The sequence below is a fragment of the Alosa pseudoharengus genome, unplaced genomic scaffold, assembly GCF_046254945.1.
Source record: "Alosa pseudoharengus isolate Yale_2024_CS ecotype anadromous, Long Island Sound unplaced genomic scaffold, YU_APseudo_1.1 YU_APseudo_1.1_scf_19, whole genome shotgun sequence".
NCBI classification, from domain to species: Eukaryota; Metazoa; Chordata; class Actinopteri; order Clupeiformes; family Clupeidae; genus Alosa; species Alosa pseudoharengus.
The window spans coordinates 34,202,673-34,221,220 of NW_027468657.1; the positions used below are offsets into that span (position 1 = coordinate 34,202,673).

General features: G+C 41.3%; 3 protein-coding genes across 4 annotated transcripts; 1 reads left to right on the forward strand and 2 right to left on the reverse strand.

The window, feature by feature from the left end:
* Nucleotides 1-547: 547 nt before the first annotated feature.
* On the reverse strand, nt 548-4,746 carry nkap (NFKB activating protein). Its single transcript, XM_076292544.1, has 8 exons — nt 4,075-4,746; nt 3,889-3,969; nt 3,734-3,798; nt 3,038-3,136; nt 1,810-1,852; nt 1,512-1,688; nt 1,182-1,331; nt 548-1,047 (listed from the first exon to the last, which is right to left on the reverse strand). Exons 1-8 carry the CDS (start codon nt 4,407-4,409, stop codon nt 873-875), a joined length of 1,125 nt encoding a protein of 374 aa, XP_076148659.1. The 5' UTR covers nt 4,410-4,746; the 3' UTR covers nt 548-872.
* A 319-nt stretch (nt 4,747-5,065) lies between these two features.
* On the forward strand, nt 5,066-9,762 carry zbtb33 (zinc finger and BTB domain containing 33). Of its 2 annotated transcripts, none has more exons than XM_076292546.1 (2): nt 5,066-5,198; nt 6,491-9,762. In XM_076292546.1, the coding sequence occupies exon 2, from the start codon at nt 6,493-6,495 to the stop codon at nt 8,428-8,430; it is 1,938 nt and encodes a 645-aa protein (XP_076148661.1). In that variant the 5' UTR covers nt 5,066-5,198; nt 6,491-6,492; the 3' UTR covers nt 8,431-9,762. The 2 variants fall into 2 exon arrangements, with proteins under 2 accessions (XP_076148661.1, XP_076148660.1); XM_076292545.1 differs by lacking the exon at nt 5,066-5,198 and adding an exon at nt 5,208-5,617.
* A 1,564-nt stretch (nt 9,763-11,326) lies between these two features.
* Nucleotides 11,327-17,057, reverse strand: tmem255a (transmembrane protein 255A). The gene is made up of 10 exons (XM_076292547.1): nt 16,842-17,057; nt 16,008-16,150; nt 15,544-15,606; nt 13,909-13,998; nt 13,760-13,825; nt 13,526-13,614; nt 13,277-13,348; nt 12,547-12,709; nt 12,056-12,199; nt 11,327-11,703 (listed from the first exon to the last, which is right to left on the reverse strand). The coding sequence occupies exons 1-10, from the start codon at nt 16,894-16,896 to the stop codon at nt 11,560-11,562; spliced, it is 1,029 nt and encodes a 342-aa protein (XP_076148662.1). The 5' UTR covers nt 16,897-17,057; the 3' UTR covers nt 11,327-11,559.
* Nucleotides 17,058-18,548: the final 1,491 nt, after the last annotated feature.

Here is an 18,548-nt window from a genome sequence, read left to right on the forward strand (position 1 = left end):
TGACCCACGAGATGACCCAAGGCGACGCACCGGACAAACCCAAAGCCATGCACTATGCTGACCACATTATGCAAGCCTATGGGTGTGTGTGTGTGTGAGAGAGAGAGGGAGACAGAGAGGGGAAATGTTTTATTTTTAAAATTTATTTTTTAAATTATTGGAGTACATGAGAAGGGAAGGCGTTCCTGTAGCATCTCTCTCCAAATGGTGCCCTTTAACTGACAGGGCACTGCACAGGTCAAAATGTGGAAGTGATTCCGTGAGAGAAATTCTGTGATTTGTTTGGATGCTGCCCTTTATATAGCCTTAGAGAGGAAATGTAGGAGAAACCAGGCGATAGTTCTCCACCTGAGTGGGAGCAAAAGGAGGCTTTTTAAAGTTATCTGTATATTACCATGTCATCATAAAATAAATCAACGCCTAGTTATAATATGCTACTCATCCCCTAAGACCAGGGGATTTGTGAGGATGGTTAACCATCGCTTCATGGTCATCATCAATTAATTAATTATGATGCTAAATTGACATTGAGTGATGAGGCAAAAGATGTTTTTTTCACCAAAATGTTTATTAAATCCAAAATACTTTTTTCTTCAGAGACAAAACCCCCTCTAATACACTTTCCCATTAAAAAAAAAAAACAGATACTGTATTTGTCTACACTCTGCAGTTACAAGTGTGTATTACAGTTGGCCTAATGAATACGGATCAATAAAGAGTCAAAGAACATTTATTTCAGTACATCTTTAAAGACTGCCTTTGAAAGCTATTAACAAAATGTACACATTTAATAATGCAGGTACCCCATACTACAATTTACTGTCCTGCACATATGCAATTAAAATACAAAAGAAATCACAAAACAACTGCATTTATTTCTGCTCTTTGCCCTTTGTCTTTCTATACACCATTTCTCTGAAGCTGGACAGAATCTTGCTCTCTCTCTTCCTTCTCTCCTCCTGGTTGAAAGATGCCAGGGCTCTCTTCTCATCAGCACTGTAGATCTGATTTTCCTTTCTCAGACGCACAGCCTCCATACGACGATGTCTGAGGAATTAAATGGGATGTCATTTCATAGTCAACATCAGCAAGACAAAAATGTCAAAATCCCAAGCATGATTATAAATAACTTGCAGTCCACTATCACACCCACAACCACAACTAAACAAATATGGCTGTACCTGCTACCGCTCATCACATAACCAGATTTTTCATAAGAAGCAATTTCATCGCTGGTCAGTCCGATTTCACCTCTTCTTGGGATACGCTTTCCTGCCTTCACATATTCTGCCATGGCTGCACCTTCACCTGGCAGCAGGGCATGTCCAAAGCTAATACGGAGAGGAGGAACAACACGTCAATGATGTTAAAGGAAACTTTAATCCTCAACTTTCAACCATAGTTCATAAGAATCATGTTCAAACACGTGAGAATAGACCCAGAAAGGATATTATCATCACCTAATCAGTCTCATCAGACGTGTGGTGCTGTGCACATGCCAAACTACTCACTCTAGGGGTTTGTCATCCTGGGACAGGTGGGTGAGTGGAGTCTCGGGGCCCACAATGTTTTCAGTCTTCTCCACCCAGAGATCTTCATTAACGTCCTCCTCCTCATCGGACTGGTCACTGCTCGAGCTGCTTGATTCTTTGCGACTTTTCTTGGCCTTCTTCTTCTTGGACTTCCTCCTGGAGGAAGAATCAATTGTATAGTTTTATATGAAATCTTCAATTACCCTGTTTGCCAATACCATGCAGGAAAATACCATCAAAAACACAACATCTTGTATAACTCAAGGTATCTATATACTTTTTGCTTTTCTTCTTCTTTTTCTTCTTTTTCGCTTCTTCTTCTGCAAAAAAAAAAAAAACGTATTAAAAAAAGCTCTGAATAAATTGAATTCAAGGGATGAATTCATCGGTAAATGTCTAATTGAGTGCCTGTCGCATTAAGACGTTTGAGGGAACCATTGCAATTGTAACACAGTTGAAAGGCTGCTGATGTGTGGATGCAATTCATAACGTTTTCTACATAGTTAAAATAAAGGTTCGTACTTCTCCATTTACATCGGGATTTTGCAAACATTCAGTGTCAGAGTCAATAAAATGAGCCCTTCAACGAAATTGACAAGCAGCTGTAAGTAGGCTAAGCATGCTAAATTCGACATCCAAACAGTATTCTAACGTTAGCTTTGAGATACTGCTTGATTTCATAACTTAACTTAGTCTCTTCAATATAGCCTACTATGTTGTGATAAGATCTTAGTAGAGTTCACTTCAATGCAGCAGTTTTGAACAAATTTGCGCAGCATGGTCACGATGCTAAGCGGATTTAATAGCAATTTAGCCAGACGTCTTCTATGCAATGCTTCTATGTGGCAACAACAATCCTTCAACAATCGTGAATATTTTGTTAAATGCACATGCAGAGGAGTGGCAGCGGGCTACGAGAGAGAGCGGGGCGGGGCAAGGAAAGGCTGCGTGCGTAAAAAGCGCAGCTCAATGGCAATGCAAGGATTGGACCTTATATTTAATTTAAATTAAATTAAATTAAACATAGAAAATTAATCTGTGGCGGCCGATTTTTATTTCGTGGCGCCCCGCCACAGATTAGTCAATGTATGGGAAACACTGTGCCTACATATTGTAAAATATTGCTTTTAAATATATCCATGTTTATTGTAAGCAGACAGAACGGCAAAAGGTGTACCTAACTAATTGCTCCCCCCACAAAAAACATCTGAATTAAATCTTCCTAGGAAGGCCATATCACTACCTGCCCCTGTATATTCTGTCATTATATCTAACCAAGTGTCTAGATCTGGGTTCATGGTCTTGGCTTCACTTTGCAACATTGTGCTGTGCTGTGTGTGGAACAGAGCTACCATAACTCTGATGTAATATCCAGAATAAATAACTACTCTTTTGCAAGCCAGCCTCAAGTTTTACCTGCTCTAGCTACATTGGATCTATTCTGGATCAACTCGGTGTCTCCATTTGGAATTAAGGAGGTGGTTTTTAATAGCATCCTTCAGTACCTTCTGAATCACTCTCTGATTCACTGTCCTCAGAGTGTTTTCTGCTTTTCTTCTTCTTTGACTTCTTTGACTTCTTCTTCTTCTTTTTCTTCTTCTCCTCTATGACAAAATCAAAATAAAAGTAATTATTTACATTGTTTTGTTGTTGCCGTTTTTGTTTGAATGCAACTGCAAGTAAAAGCACCTCCAATGATGAGATCATGTGTCATGACACATATAGCACCCTCCAAATTTACAGGTCACATATGTTTTGGTTCACTGACCTGCTGGATCATCCGATCGTGACACACTTTTAGTGTATTGGCAGAAACTGAGATTTGTTATTGAAGATGTTCAGGTTTTTCTTAGAGCTCATGATACCATCTCATGATACCAGAGCTCAGGTTTTTCTTAGAGCTCATGATACTTAGAGCTCATGATACTCATGCCCCCTAATCATGTCCCCAAGGTCAGTATGTGTCAATGTCTTGTGTGTGGAGCGCTTTGGGTTGCACTTTGTGCATACAAAACTGCGCTATATAAATAAAAGTTACCTACCTACCTATGAGAAGCACAACAGGTGTGCTTCACTGTCTGACACACAAAGGACATGAATTGTATTTTCCTTTACTGGGGAAAGACAGCTAGACCGTTACCAGACTTGCCAATGTGGAGAGCATAATGCACAATATTGAATATTTCATGTTCTTTTCATACCTTCAGAACTTGAGTCTGAGTTACTGTTTTTCACATCCTCTTCAACTGGGGTGTGCTCATCAGAACTATAGCAAGAACAGACATAAGTAAGTGTTTACCTCGGACAATCATTATTTTTGTAATTTTAACGTTACATCAGCACGGATGACACTTACTCTGGCTCTCTCACTCTTGGTGAATATCCCCAAACTTCTGGTGAACCCAGCTCACCAATTCGCTCACGCTCTTGCAAACGCCTGTTAGGATCAGAGCTCAAGTAAGCATGACCTGTGCCAAATTACGCTGGAGCGCAAGAAAATAATGCAACGAGGAACAGCGTGCACAATTTGTTTATACATCACCTTGCATTGAATGCCTCTTGTCGTTGGCGCTGTGCATCATCCCTGTGATCGTAATACTCAGACCTCGAGCCAGGCCCGTGCCGAGTATCTCGCTGATCAGACCAGTTAGATCGCTCTCTCGATCTGGAACGGCTACGTGAGCTAGCCGTCCGAAATCTTGGCCTACTCCTGCTTTTACGCTCTTCTTTGACAAAGTAGTTTTCGTATTTCCAGTTTTTCACCCCAGGACTTGCCTCACGAGAACTTCCACTACTTGATCGACTGTGACGCCTTCGTTTGGGACTAACGGGGTCAGAGTTTTTAGAGTCATGTTCTGGGCGATAATTCTCAGGCATCTTCGTTCAATTCTAAAATTTCAAACACAGATAACCTCTTCGGGCAAAAGTTGAAAACAGGAATAATGCGTCACGATATGAGTCGCTAGGCTAACAATTACACGATAACGTAACGTTAACGTTAGCTAGCATCTAAAATTGCGTTGGACTAACGCTAGCTAGATCTATACCTATCGTCTTAAAGATATCCAGTAATAGTTGCTGATATTTCTTTAATACCTCTCTAAATATATCCATTAAATGCACAGACCGATCACAGGTTTGTACTTCATCTTGTTACGCTAGCCTCCAGAAAAACATTCGCCATGACTGATTGGGAAAGCATGGGAATCAGGCATCAATAATCTACTAACAGGACATTCAATTCGGTCAGCAAATATGAAACTTTTATAAAACTCAAAATTTGAAAATGGCATCACTTGATGAGTGACAACTGAAGTGTAGTGACTAGTATTACATATTTATATATATATATATATATATATATATATAGCACGATTTAGATTTTATTTTACACAGCGTCATGAAGGTCAAACCAGAGAATGTCTAGTAGCCGTAGACGGGCTCTGGTCAAACCAAACTTACTTGTTCGTGACTTTTACTTTGATAAATAACTTTCCAATGTCGGTGGCTCGCCGGAAGTACGGTTGTTACCTATTTTAGTCACTCTGAAGAACAGGAAATTATTTGAACTGTTGTAAACAAACCTGAGACGGAGAAAGGAGGTTCCACATTTTACAAAAGTGGACATCCTCGTGGACTGAACGAAAGTAAAGTTCAGTTAATAAGGTGTTTATGTGCACTTATCTTTCTTAATGACAAAAGATTATCTCTGACTCTGAGGAAAGGGAAAATGTTCCGTACGATACTTCAGACGCAAAAGGTGTCCTGTCACTTGCACGAAATTGTCCTCATTCTAACATTAAAATGCTTTGAGCAACCGCGACCAGACGCGCTTAGGTAGGGGCACTGGTCTGTTCTATTTGGTCATGAATACATTGTGAGTGACAATATTATTGGCATAATTAACTTGCGTAGCACGCTTTGTCTAAACAAATCGGTATGCGACTCCTGTTGGTCATGCATTGCGTGGCAGGTTGCTCCGACTGTCTGAACAAGAAAGGAAACGTTTTGTTGTCCAAAGCAATATCACCCGAGGTCTTTTTTACGATTGGGTGACTGTAAAGTAAGCGGGCTTGGCGTTGCAGGTAAAAGATGCATTAAATCTTAACAATCATTTGTTATTTATTTCCATCCGTGTATCATTTTACCGTAATAAAATCCACGAGCTAGCTAGTAGCTAGGCCGCAGACCTGCAGACAGGATAACGTTGACTAGCAAACATTGGTGAGAGGGAACGTCTGCCTACATGCTTTGATTAAGATACAGCCATTTGGTGATTGGGGGCGAGCTAAATGTCTGACCTTGTATCATACATTATTCAAACTAACCTAAATACAGGTGTGAAAGATACCATATAAGTTGTTTTCAGTTCTTTTCCTATTGCTAGTTAGCTAGCTAGCAGCAAGCATCAGCGAAGTTTTGGTTTGAAGTCGAGGCCCGCACGGTGAACACTGATCATAAACGGATCTTTCTACGTTAACTATCGATAGTGACCTAGCTAACTTTTCCCTTAGTAAAGAAATGTCAGGTAACGTTATTCGATCAGGGTATGATATACAAATATTCCAACTCCATTGTATGAATTAACTACCGTGCCGCTGTTTGTATCAGATTAAACAGCTACACACGGTGTTAGCATAACGTTAGCTAAGAATAATTAAAGGCTAGCGTTGTTACAAGACAGTCATATCCTTCCGTCTCATACGTTGTAACGTTATGCCTTTTGAAGTTGCATGAAGTTGTCTAATGTCGGCAATTAGTAGATTAAGCAACTATCTTATTTCCATGTCCTATGACCGCAAATAGGAGCTATGAAGAGTGTCTGATTATTGTTCAGGTAGAAACATTATTATAGAAGCTCACTAATTAATCCATAAAGTAATTGCTGACCCTTGCTTTTGATTAAAAAAAACAAAACAAAAAAAACTGATGTTTGTGTTCTGGTTTGCTTTTTGCAGGGATGTCGAGCCTAAAGCTGATTTCAGCAACTGATACCCAGTTTCCTGCATCAGTGCTGAAGTCTATCAATGAACAGAGGAATAATGGATTGTTCTGTGATGTCACCATCATTGTCCAAGATCGTAAATTTAAAGCACACAAGATAATGTTGTCAGCATCCAGCACTTACTTTCGACAGCTCTTCTCTGTAGCGGGACAGGTCATTGAGTTAAATTTTATCAAGGCAGAAATATTTGAGGAGATTTTAAACTATATTTACACATCCAAAATCAGCAGAGTCCGCTCTGACAAACTCGAGGATTTGATTTCAGCTGGCCAAATTTTGGGCGTGAAGTTTATTGCAAATTTAGGTGTGCCGCTCGCTCAAGTAAAGGGCTTACCTGGGTTGTCAAAAGATGCTGAAGGCAGTGGCTCCAACTCAGAGAAAAATGAATCTGGCACAGAGAACATGCCCATTATTACTGAGTCATTTTCACTTTCTGCAGAAGAATTCAATATGTCCAAAGAGGCAGATGCAGATGATGATGTTCTCTTTGTTTCAAAATCAGAGCCTTTAAAGGCAGGTTCCAATAGGAAAACCTCAGAAATTATAGATGTGGATGCTGAGGAAGGACTCTCTAAAAAGGGAGGGAATGAGCAATCTAAGGAAGTTAATAGTGATGCCTCAAAAAAATTGGAGAGAAAGGAGAAAGATCCCATGACTGGGAAAGCAGATGGAGGGAAAGAGTCTCACCAAAATTCTCCTCTTCCCTCCCAGCGGGACCCTGTCTCCCTCTCTGGGCCCATGATGTCCCCAGACAGCATGACCAGCGTTCCCAGCTCTCCAGCAGGGTCCTCCACTCACAGCCAGCCCACCACACCAGTTCGCACAAATAGCCTCGCATCTGAGCTTCACAGCCCTCCCCTGCCTATTGATAGTAATGAAGTATTAGGAGTTCAGAAGAAGAAGGTGACCACCATACTAGAACAGTCTCCGGACAGACAGGGCAAAATTAAGCTTTCTGATGTACGGGGACCAGCTGGTGGCAAGAACAGTCCCGGCGGGAGCGCGTCCCAAACTGTTGTCACGGCTAAAAAGACAATAACGTTAGATAAAGCCTCGGAGATTGACTCGCTGTCCACAGGATGCAAAGTGTACGCCAATATTGGAGAGAACACCTATGACATTGTCCCAGTCAAAGAGGATCCCGGTGAAGGGGACTCAAGAACCGGTGTTGGCAAGAAGTCCACTGGCACAGGGGATGCTTCTAGTCTCTCACCCCGTGGCCCTAGCAAAAAGAAGGCAAAGATGGAGTCTGAAGATCATTATGAACTTATCATGGATGGCAAGACCTTCTATGTGTGCATCGTCTGCAAGCGCCCATATGTATGTCTGACGAGTCTCAGACGACATTTTAATACCCATTCCTGGGAGAAGAAGTACCCATGTCATTATTGCGACAAAGTCTTTGCCCTGGCTGAGTACAGAACAAAGCATGAAATCAGCCACACTGGTGAGCGGAGGTATCAGTGTCTGCTGTGCAATGAGACATTCATGAATTACCAACTGCTCTCCTCCCACTGTAAACAGGTCCACAACCAGGACCCATCTGGGAGAAAAGAAAAAGATGACAATGAAAACAACTTGTACCGTCTCCTGCCCTGTAAGACCCTCCAATTCAAGCCTTACTCTTATGTGTCTGAGAGCGCAGGGGGCATTCCGGTCATTAACGAGGAAGGCATCGTTCAGCACATCAATCCTGGGCGAGCACACTTTACCAACCAGGCGCTTCAGCCCTCAGGCCAGAGTAAGATTTTGAGCTGGGATGACATCTTTGTGGAGCCAGATGCTCACACAAGACCTGGGGCACATGCCCGACCCTTGGTGCACCCTCGCCCTGGTGCTAGTGTGAACGCTGAGGGCTCAGAGTTTGAGTTTGTCATACCAGAGACATACTGAGCTGAAGAGCTCAGGACCTGATCTGGGACTGGTGCCTTCCCCTTAGACTTTATTTAGGAATCATGTTTTTGGGTCCAGATTTAGCAGATTTGACTGTTCAGCAGTAGACAATTTGACATCGACATCAGACATATGCACAGTGACTGTCATATTGCTGTGTCCTCATTTTATAGTCGTTGATGTGAACTGTCTGATACAATTAACTTCATGACACAAATGTTACCAAATGCTATTAGTTAATTTGCTAAATTGCCTCTCATCCTGAGTACTGTTGACAGTTTCATACTATTGTATGGTGGGGGGGTGGGGGTTACATTGATATTCATGAATATCCCGATTTACTAATGAATCATGGCTCATTTCCCATCCACCCAACCAAGCATTTGCTTTAATCTTATTGGTGTATTGTGTATAAGTGTTTAGATTGAGACAACACAGGAATTAAACAATTTGGACATGCTGCAGTTGACCATTGCCACTGCAGCAATGTTTTTCCATTCACTTAGTGAAAATTAGGCTAATATATTTTAATTTGAAAATGTCCATCACTGATTGAGTGTTAATAAATGGAACATTGTTGTTAATGCTGAGATTTTGTAAAGATTTTGTAGAAAGACTGATGTGATGTTGCACTAAGTTCTCTAAAGAGGAAGAAAACATGTTTGTGTAGAAGAGCAGGAATGGTGCAGCAGAGTGTCAAAGTGAGAAATGGCTTCCAGCTCTGAGGTGTAGGGTGGGTTAGATGCTCTTGTATTTAAACTCATTTGGATGAGATGTATGAGGTAAGGGATAATGGGTATAATGTAAATGTATTTTTTGGCATTTATTCCAGTGATGAAGTCTGTCCCCTTTCATTGTAGACCAAAATTATGCTATATGCTGGTCATATGTCCCACTGTAACAGTACATCTAATTAGCTTGTTGGAGGCCAAAAGCTGCTTTCTTTACAGTTCTATTCGAGAGAGGTTATGCCTTGAATTAGTGAAACAGGAATTTTCTGTCTTTTTAAATGTTTTCATGAGTTCGCATAATGAAGGCTCATGCATCAAGAGTCATAACTTGCTTTCTCTTTTTCTTTTCCAGATGTCGTTGGTATGTAGTTTTTATGTGTTGGACCGTAAACTGCCATTTTCATAATACTGCTCAGTGATATTGGTTCAGTATGAAATTACTAAATGAAAGCCCTTTTAGCTTTTATATGACGCAAAATTAACAACTGTGTATTGTGTACATAATTGTACTAAAGACCTTCTCCAGTTAACACATATTTCTTTTGAAATGTATTTATTAGGTCTTAGTGCTATACAGAATAAAATTCATCTCTACACAGTATGATGGGTTTTTGTTGATTTCTTGGCTCTAATTCTCTCCACTTGTGGAGTTGTGTGCATCTTGCATGTTTTACTAATAATATGCAATAAGGAAGATGCTCAACTGTGTTTCCACAGGTTAAATTGTGCTGTTGGTCGCAACTTCTCAGGCAGTATGGGAACTAGTGTGTTACATTATGCATGAAGCTGTTGATAATTTAATGTTCTGGGATTTTTTTTAATGAACATCAGTTTATAAGTACATCAGTATCAATCAGTCAGAAGATGACGATCGCAATCTGTTTGTGGTAAACACACTATACAAAATTATTTAAATGTTTTGAATGTTGATATAGCTATTGAGATGATATACAAAAACATTTTAATGACAGGCAAATCAATTGCTTCAAGTTGAAAAATCATTTTGATAGATCAAGTGCATTATCATCACCACAACAAAATAAACAAAAGGCAGTTGACATCACATTGTGTGTGTACTGTATCTCTTACATAAATTACATGACCAGAAAAAAAGGCACAATGCACAATGTGCTGTTTGTACTGGAGTTATAAATTTGGTTTGACATGCTTAAAAGGGAAAGATGGCAACATTTACAAGTTCATGGGAACATGATATGGCTTGACTCTGGCAATAACCATAGTAACACACAGCAAAATGCACAACTGATGGTGGACAATGATAATGGCATTTCTGGAAAAGTTTTCTTGTCCTGCAGAGGGTTAGAGGAAGCCATCAGATATATTACAGTTCAAAGAAGATGACACGATGTGAGATGTGTTTTTAAGATAGCTGAGCACCTCTAATAATGGGCAGTGCATGTGTTCTCGCCTCCAGTACCTGAATGGGAATATCACAGGGCCATAATCCCTATTTGACATGTAGAGGTGTGACTACATGTTGATGTTTGAATGCATATTATAATATTTACATCCCATTGTATGCCATGAAAACATGTTACATAGTTGTGTGTGCACCTCATATAATTTGCACTAATGTCAAGCCTATGTATAATAGTGTATAGCTTATGCACTGCAATACTTTCAGATTCTTTGTGGTCTAGCTGCACAAAAGTAAATAAAAAATCAAGTCTTGTAGCATAGTTTAGTCTATAGAAGACAATACAGTGCAAATAAAAGGGAAGATGATCCACTTCCTCATGCCACATAGGAGAAAGGCAACGCAACCAGCTGGGAAAAGTGAATTGCTTTGAGGGGGAAAACATTCATATTAGTGAGTGAGATAGGCAAGACCTGACAAAATCAAAGGGAAGGCCCTCGAGTCAGCAAGAGGACTCCTCAGAAAGCGCTGTAGAGGCCAGAGTCTGCACTGTATGTCCACAGGTATTACTGCAAGCAGACCGAAGAACAGTCCTGGTGTCCTGCCTTATGAGGTGGTTGGAGGGAACCTGGTACATGCCTGCTGACCCAAAGGGCAGGTATTGCGCAAGTAAACGGGTTTGCATCCTTTCCTCCATCACTTCACTTATGCTCTTCTTTTTGATATGAGGATAATCAACTGCAGTCTCACACATCTACACACTGAAAGACATTAGGAACCCGTGACTCCCAACTGGTGAAGAATGGTACACGTGTATTGTTGTATTATGTCACAACTGTGACTTGTACATTTTTTCTCCACCAAATATCCATATCTTCTGGTGAAAATATCAGGAGTTCACTGCACTGACGACTTACTGGGTATTTGAGGCCCGCCTCATATCCACTCTTCCCCATGATACAGTAACATGGTCCAGGGCAGTGACAGTGATTCCTTCCTTTTTCTTTTGGCCCTGATATTTCAAGGGCTGTACGGGGGAGGTTTCTCATCTGGAGGGTAGTGCGGTGGGGAGTAGCGGGGAGGGATCATGTTGGGCCACATGTGACTGGCACCAGACTGAGAGTCATCCGACAAACCAGATGAGTCCGGGTATATACTGGCAGCCTAGGAAAATAAAAAACACCTTCATGATTTGTTAATGAATGTGCTCTTGTCGTTTCTGCCGGATGTCACATCAAACAAAGCACACACATATTCACTTTACGCTGAGAGAGAGGCTATAGGCATGATTTCTAGACCTCCACTTAGTCCTAAGTGCCCTTAGCAATGTGCTATTCTTGCTGAAAGGGTATGCATAATTAAAAAACCCACAGAGCCCATCACCAACCTGTAAATACTCAGTTATGTTTACATGGTATCTCAAGGAGACATTTTATCCACTGTGGTCAAACTCTATCCCCTCCAGTAAATGTTGCAGCCGATGGAATAACAATTGATTCAAATGAAGACTGATCACCTGAAGGTCATAGGCGGTGTATGGTGGCAGACAGGGGGTGCTGTTGTAGTAAGAGTTGTAGGAGGTGGATGGAGCGGAAGCTTCAGGAGGTCCTGGCACTGGCAGAGGCTCTGGTTCACAAGTGTCTGGGGCATCAGTTGGCATCTACCAGCACCACACATCAAGTTACAGTACACAACACCACCCCATCATAGCAAATACAGCTCTGCACTCTGCACTTTCCTCACAGTCAATAAATAAAACTGCTATGTAAACCATGATAGTGACATATCTATATTTAAACGCTCAGAATTTGGCCTTGTATAAGACTGACTGATCCTCTATTGGTCTTTTATGGACCTTTCGTAACTGAAAGTGTGGATGGCAATACTTCCAATATGTCCTTAATGAAACTGACCAAGATAAAAAAAATCCCATATTTTTTGCTCCTAAGTTTTACATGCGGTTTTAATCCCCACCCACAAAATGACTCTGATGGCTTTGGCTCTCACCATGTCCTTGAAGCCTCCCAGGACGGCAGCTGTGATGATGCCAAGGAAGAGAGCGATGATGTTAAGGATGGTTGCAGACCAGAGCAGATGGTAGAGGTACACCACGTCCTGGCAGCTCTGCACCTCTGTGTACTCATGATAACCTCCTCTCAGCTCGACATGGCTACTCGGGACAAGTGTCAGGGGCCATCGGAGAGACAAGGGACAGAAAGACAGAGTGGTGAGAGCAGTTGAGACACACAGCACCCCCAAGCAAGTCCACAGGAGTCAGTTGTTAAAGCCACTGAAAGATACCACCATGAAAAGCTTTACATGCCAAACCCTTCCCCAAGAACATGGAGCATACCTGAAAATGCAGATGAGCTTTTTAAAGAAAAGACCACAACAAACAAAACCAAATCTAACCATTTGATAGGAAGATAATAGCATTAAGCCAAAGAGACCTTCAAACAAACAACTGAAAAAGGGATGAGATGCTACAGTCAAAAGCTAGTTACGGTACTAGTGTTGCAGCATGGCCTGGAGCGCAGCAATGAGGTCGGGTCTTCATGGAGTCACATACAGAGAAAACAGGACATGCAAGAGAGTTCACCCACTCATTGCCTTTGTGTGTTCCACACTCAACACAGCTCAGCTCCTCACAGGTTTATTTATTAGCTCAACCACAGCAAACCATGGTTTTTGAATGTGATTAAGTGGTGACAGTGGGGCTGAAAACAGGAAGACCTACTTCCATATCATGGGCGATTTCCTAACTTTTTTCAAAACATCTTTATTCTGAAGTCCAAAAAGAGGATGCTCTCTGAAACATAGGTAAACACAAATGTCCTTTCCAATACTGTTGAGAAACTAAGAGAGAACAACAAAGAAAATCACAGTCAACATAAATATAAATCAGAAATGAACAGATGCAAAAATCATTGCATTGCTTGACCTTTCATCTTACTCTGATAGTACAGTCAGACAGCAGAGCACTCACTTGCCACAGTTGTAGAGCTCACAGCAGTAGCAGGTGTTGCTCTTCACACGCAAGTTACAGGAGACCCGGGAGGCAGTCTGGCAGTGCACCTAGGAACACATCAAACAATCAGAGACTGCTTTCCATGCACTCCTTACTCAAGCATAGCCTTACACAAGATATGAAAAACTAGTCTAGTAAAAATTGACCCGGTGGTTATTGAGACTCAATTTGGAATAAGGATAGTCCACTCACATCTCTATCAAATGCTGTCGTACTTGAGTAGAATTCGCACCGACCAGCATATAGGGGCCCAAGATCCTGTGGAATATCAGTCAAATCTACATGCAGCAAGAATCATAGGGCATCCCATCATATGGAATGATGGAATTACATATACTTACTATGTGTCTAGTTGCAAACACCCCATCAACGATGGCACAACAGAAGGCAGCCACCACACCAAAACTGATGAACACAATAGACGCTACCAGCTGGGACAGAGAGAGATGGGGGGGGGGGGGGGTCAGGTTGTTGCTCATTATTACACAAATCATATCTAACAACATTATTTTTTGGTGGACAATCACTAAAGGTGTGATATGCATTTGGCCCACTGATCTGTATTTTCTCATAAGAATGGAATTTCATAATTTCACAAACATCCTGATTTGATTAACGTCGGATCTTGTTCCCACAGACTTCCTGATCAGTTTATGTATTTTGTGGAGTCTCTCTGTCAAGGACACTATGATGTATGAACTGTTTCAAAGAAAGACCATGCAAGGGAAATACAGCTGGCAATTGCTCCCAAGGGCCCATATGACAATGAATTGTTATCTGCTCCCAAGCATCAGAGTGAGAGTTGATCTTGTGGGTGTGCATATGAATGGGAACATAAATGGGACTCAGCATCACACTGGGGTGAGGAGGGAAGTACTGTCCTGCTCTGACATCACAAATGACCGCTCCAATAAATTAGGAAATGCCTTTCAAGACATCCCAGTGAATTACATTTACACTTTTAGAAACTAATTTACTTTAGTCTTATAGTAATGCTGGAGTGTTTGTAAAATATAATTTTCTGCCACAATGCATGTTGAATTGCTTAACTTCATATGGGATTAGATTAACAGTTTCAGTGGGAAGGGTGTGGTAGACCCTCACCTACCAAATGTTTTAATCTGCTGCCAAAGAGGTTTTGATGTCAGATAGGATGGGAAGCAGAGTGGTGTCTGTTTCCAAGGTCCCTATAGTGCTGCCTGTAGGCTTGGCTTGGTGCCGATATCTTTTTCAAGGGCCCACACTCCTTCCTCTTAAATCAGTCTCCTCCCCTTCCCTATCAGGGAGATTCAGTTACACGTCACCCCAGCCTGTCTCCAGCAGTCCAGCCAAGCTGAGAGAAGGTGAGCGCTGCACCCTCCGCAAGACATCTCACACTCCAGCCCATAGATGGTTTAGACCTGACATTCTAAGATCAATCCGATTTGAAGAACCCGGCTCCCTTTTCTGACTAATGTTGTACACATTGCTCTGTGAAACGTGCACCTTTGGTCCTTAAAAAAAAAAAAAAAAGACTACAGTGTCATGCAAAAGGGAGATACACATTCCATATTCCACATGTGTACATACTGTGCCCCAATGCTATGCCTGCATGAAGAATGTAGAAAGCATCATACCAGACCCAACCCATTCTTCATGCTGCCACAGGCAGCCAGCAACAGATCCTATTGCCTCTCCACTGTGACTTCTTGGGCACATTCCTACCTAGAGATCCATCCTCCTCTTCTTTCACTGGGCTATTTCTGGGTATATTTCACAACAGGCCGCTGCACATGCTGTGATATTTTAGCTGAACCAATGTTAGCCAATCTCTTACTGACTGACAAAAAAGTTGCAAATAAGGACCAATATCAGTAAATTCTAGGCCATTGCTGGATTATGTGAAAATGTGTGTTTTTGTAAGTGAATGGCCACACCTTTATTATATGGCAGTACAAGATCAGAAAAATAACAACATGTAATACAAAACCTCTTACCATTTGCCTCTTGTTTTCTATCAAATGGGAGCCAATGATTCCAAGAAAGGAACCAAAACCAAGCTGAAAACATAGCAGAGGAGAATGTGTCTAAGATACGGAAAGTGACAATTAACAACAAATGAAATCCTTTGTCAACATCACGTCCTAATGAATCTCACACGTCTGATTTAGTTTTTGTTTGCTTGATTCTATACCTGACAACTGAGAATGACTAATACATGTATCACATGGCTGGGTGCTGTATATGAAATCACCCCAACTTAAGACATAAACAAGGAAAACTAGTCTGAACTACAAACAGTTACAATATTGTGGAGAAATAGTAGGCCTTTCTTATGGATTTATCAGTGAATGTCAAGTACAGAGATGGTTTTCTGTCATATTTGCTCAATGATCATTTAATATATAATAATGGCATCTAACAATCTCAATTTAATGTATTCTGGTGCTTTGATACTCACTATAACTCCAGGATAGTATCCTCCCACTCTGATGTTCTGAGTCCTGGCGGTGGCTGCAAGTCCAAAGATGAAGATAAGCACTGACACCACAAGCAGCATCCCTGTTACGATTATGGACTTTCTTTTTCTTCTTTGAAATGTTCCTGTAAGGGTAACAACAAGCATGAAAGACATCGCCTAACTGAGGGCTGTTTCCTTATTGCACACACCCTGTAAATACATTAAATAGGGGTATTGGTCTAATTATGTTTCTCCATGTCCTCGGATGACACCTATGTGATGTAGAACTTGATATTGTATGCATGGCATGTTTCAGCGATGAGCCATTGACCGAATTGATCCTATGGGTGGATACCTCGTAACCACATACAGCCTACCCTCACATAACAGTCAGGCCCACTTTGCAATTTACTGGAAACGTCAGTCTTAGAACACGCAATAGCTAGACATTTAGCCTACCTGTAACCATATGTTGGTCACAATTGGTCAAAACATCTGTAGCGTTTGCGGCATCTGCACTGACCGACACAAAAAACCTTGAGAAAACAGATGATGTAACCACAGTAGGTTTTTCGAAGGCGTAAAAAGCTTCCCTGAGCTTTTATGAGCACAAACATGCCAATCCTTTTAAATTACCCCAGAAACCCCAGACGCCCTTCAATCGCTGTAAACTAAAAGGCTACATAAGGCTACCCTAAGATGCATTGAATTGCCTGCTTCGTTTGGCTGCAACCCATCCACGAGGTCACTGAAAAAATTGAAAATGTCTTGTTACACTATCCGCAATAGACATTTCCATTTTTAATTTTCAAGGCATTGACCTTGCACACATACCCATTCCATCGGAGAGAGTTATTCCATTAGCTTGCTGATTTAGGTCCGTTGGCATATTTACTCTACACGCAAGTAACTGCCTATTAAGCAAGGTCTGGAGAAAGGCCTATATCCTACTGGTACATATAAAATTGTATAACAATACGTTGAATATCGTGTGATCTTGGTTTGCGGTGACATTCTCTAATATCCCGCGACCCCTCTGCTGCCACGACTGTCTCGTTTGTATCAGCACCACGCACTGACATAAACGCTGCTCTGAAGCTCGGCCGGAGTACGGACCTCATCCGCGGCGTATTTTGGCTAATTTACGCATGCGCTAAGAACACACCTCGTCTGTCAGGGCAAGACATACTTTTGCATTACTATCACAAATGCCACTGCGGTATCGCACGACATTTAAATTACCTTCATCATTAAGATTTGGTCTCTTTCAAATGTTGTTATTAACAATATACTACTTCGCATAGGCTTCAGCAGCAGCATAGGTTTTAGGCAGCCTACCACTGAAAAGCACACATAGCGCAACTGAGAGAAATGAACGGGCGCCACCCTTCGACTTGAAAACAGTTTACATGTAAAGCAACTGAAGATCCTCTACTAATCCCTGAGTCGAAGGAAACAGCATCAGCCTCCCCTTTGCACACTGGTGATGGAGTCTCCAATTTGAGCAAACCCGAGTCCTGTAGAAAGTTGTGTGTGGATGAATAGCCTATACATTGCTTGAATGTACATTTAAAAGACAGGGCCTTTAGACAATTGCAGCATTTTTTCAATAAATAATTTCAACAATGAAGCATTCATGCATCGTAGGCTACGTTTCAAAATAGTTATGCAGCCTCTGCTCAACGTCCTTTCAGAAATCAATGATATTCGTGTAAATAGACTTTTACTCTTCTATGCGTGAAACCCCACTGCCTTCACTCATCATATTCATTAGGACTGTCGTGTAATGTTGTCCTAAAGAAGTAATCATAAAAAGAAAAAAGGAGAACAGATTTTCCATGACGCCATTTGTCTTTTCAGGTTTTTTTTTTAAAAAAAACAGCGGGTCCCCTGACTAACTGTGCGTAACGTGACCAGGATACAGATATTGGACGGCAAATGAGAACTACTTGAGTGTAAAATCACCACTGGCGACAAGTGGATCATGCCATTGAGTCTACAGCAGTCCCTTGTCTAGTTTACACGAATTGAATGAGAAGTAAATAGAAATGCGCATAGAACCTAAATAAAAACAAATAAAGCGCAAGTTATAAACTTATTAAGACAATGTCGCATTTATATTCTATGTTATGCAGCATAAAAAGCATAATCAGTAGCCTACATGCAACATCACGTGTAGACCACCTTATATTAATAGGCTACCACTTGGAAGGTTAACTTATCAAACTTGAGTGGCTTTGCATCGGTTGAAACTGCAGACAATGGGACTGTGTGATGCGTGTGCAGAATGCCACACCATGCTGGTTCTCGTCGTTGCCAAAAGGTTCCTCGGGGATAAAAAAAAAAAGCCTCAGTACTTTCAATCCCACCCCCACTTGTTGCCTGAGAAATTCATTCACTACGATGATCGCTTAGTGGGAAGGTGGTCCTCTCTGTAGCCTACCCGGTGCCTGTTGTATGGGTAAAACTGATTAAATCAAAGATTCTCGTCTGACCAAAGCATAACTCGTATCAGGGTCAAGTGTGCTTGAAGATATCATC

Coding starts and splice junctions, on each gene's coding strand:
- nkap (XM_076292544.1), bottom strand. CDS start 4,409: ATGCCTGAGAATTATCGCCCAGAACATGACTCTAAAAACTCTGACCCC. Junction 1,853..3,037: donor ATCAGAGAGTGATTCAGAAG/GTACTGAAGGAT, acceptor TTTTTTTTGCAG/AAGAAGAAGCGAAAAAGAAG. Junction 1,689..1,809: donor AAGAAGAAGAAAAGCAAAAA/GTATATAGATAC, acceptor TTCTTCCTCCAG/GAGGAAGTCCAAGAAGAAGA.
- zbtb33 (XM_076292546.1), top strand. CDS start 6,493: ATGTCGAGCCTAAAGCTGATTTCAGCAACTGATACCCAGTTTCCTGCA.
- tmem255a (XM_076292547.1), bottom strand. CDS start 16,896: ATGCCAACGGACCTAAATCAGCAAGCTAATGGAATAACTCTCTCCGAT. Junction 13,999..15,543: donor TAGAAAACAAGAGGCAAATG/GTAAGAGGTTTT, acceptor TCTCTGTCCCAG/CTGGTAGCGTCTATTGTGTT. Junction 12,710..13,276: donor AAATCGCCCATGATATGGAA/GTAGGTCTTCCT, acceptor TGTCCCGAGTAG/CCATGTCGAGCTGAGAGGAG.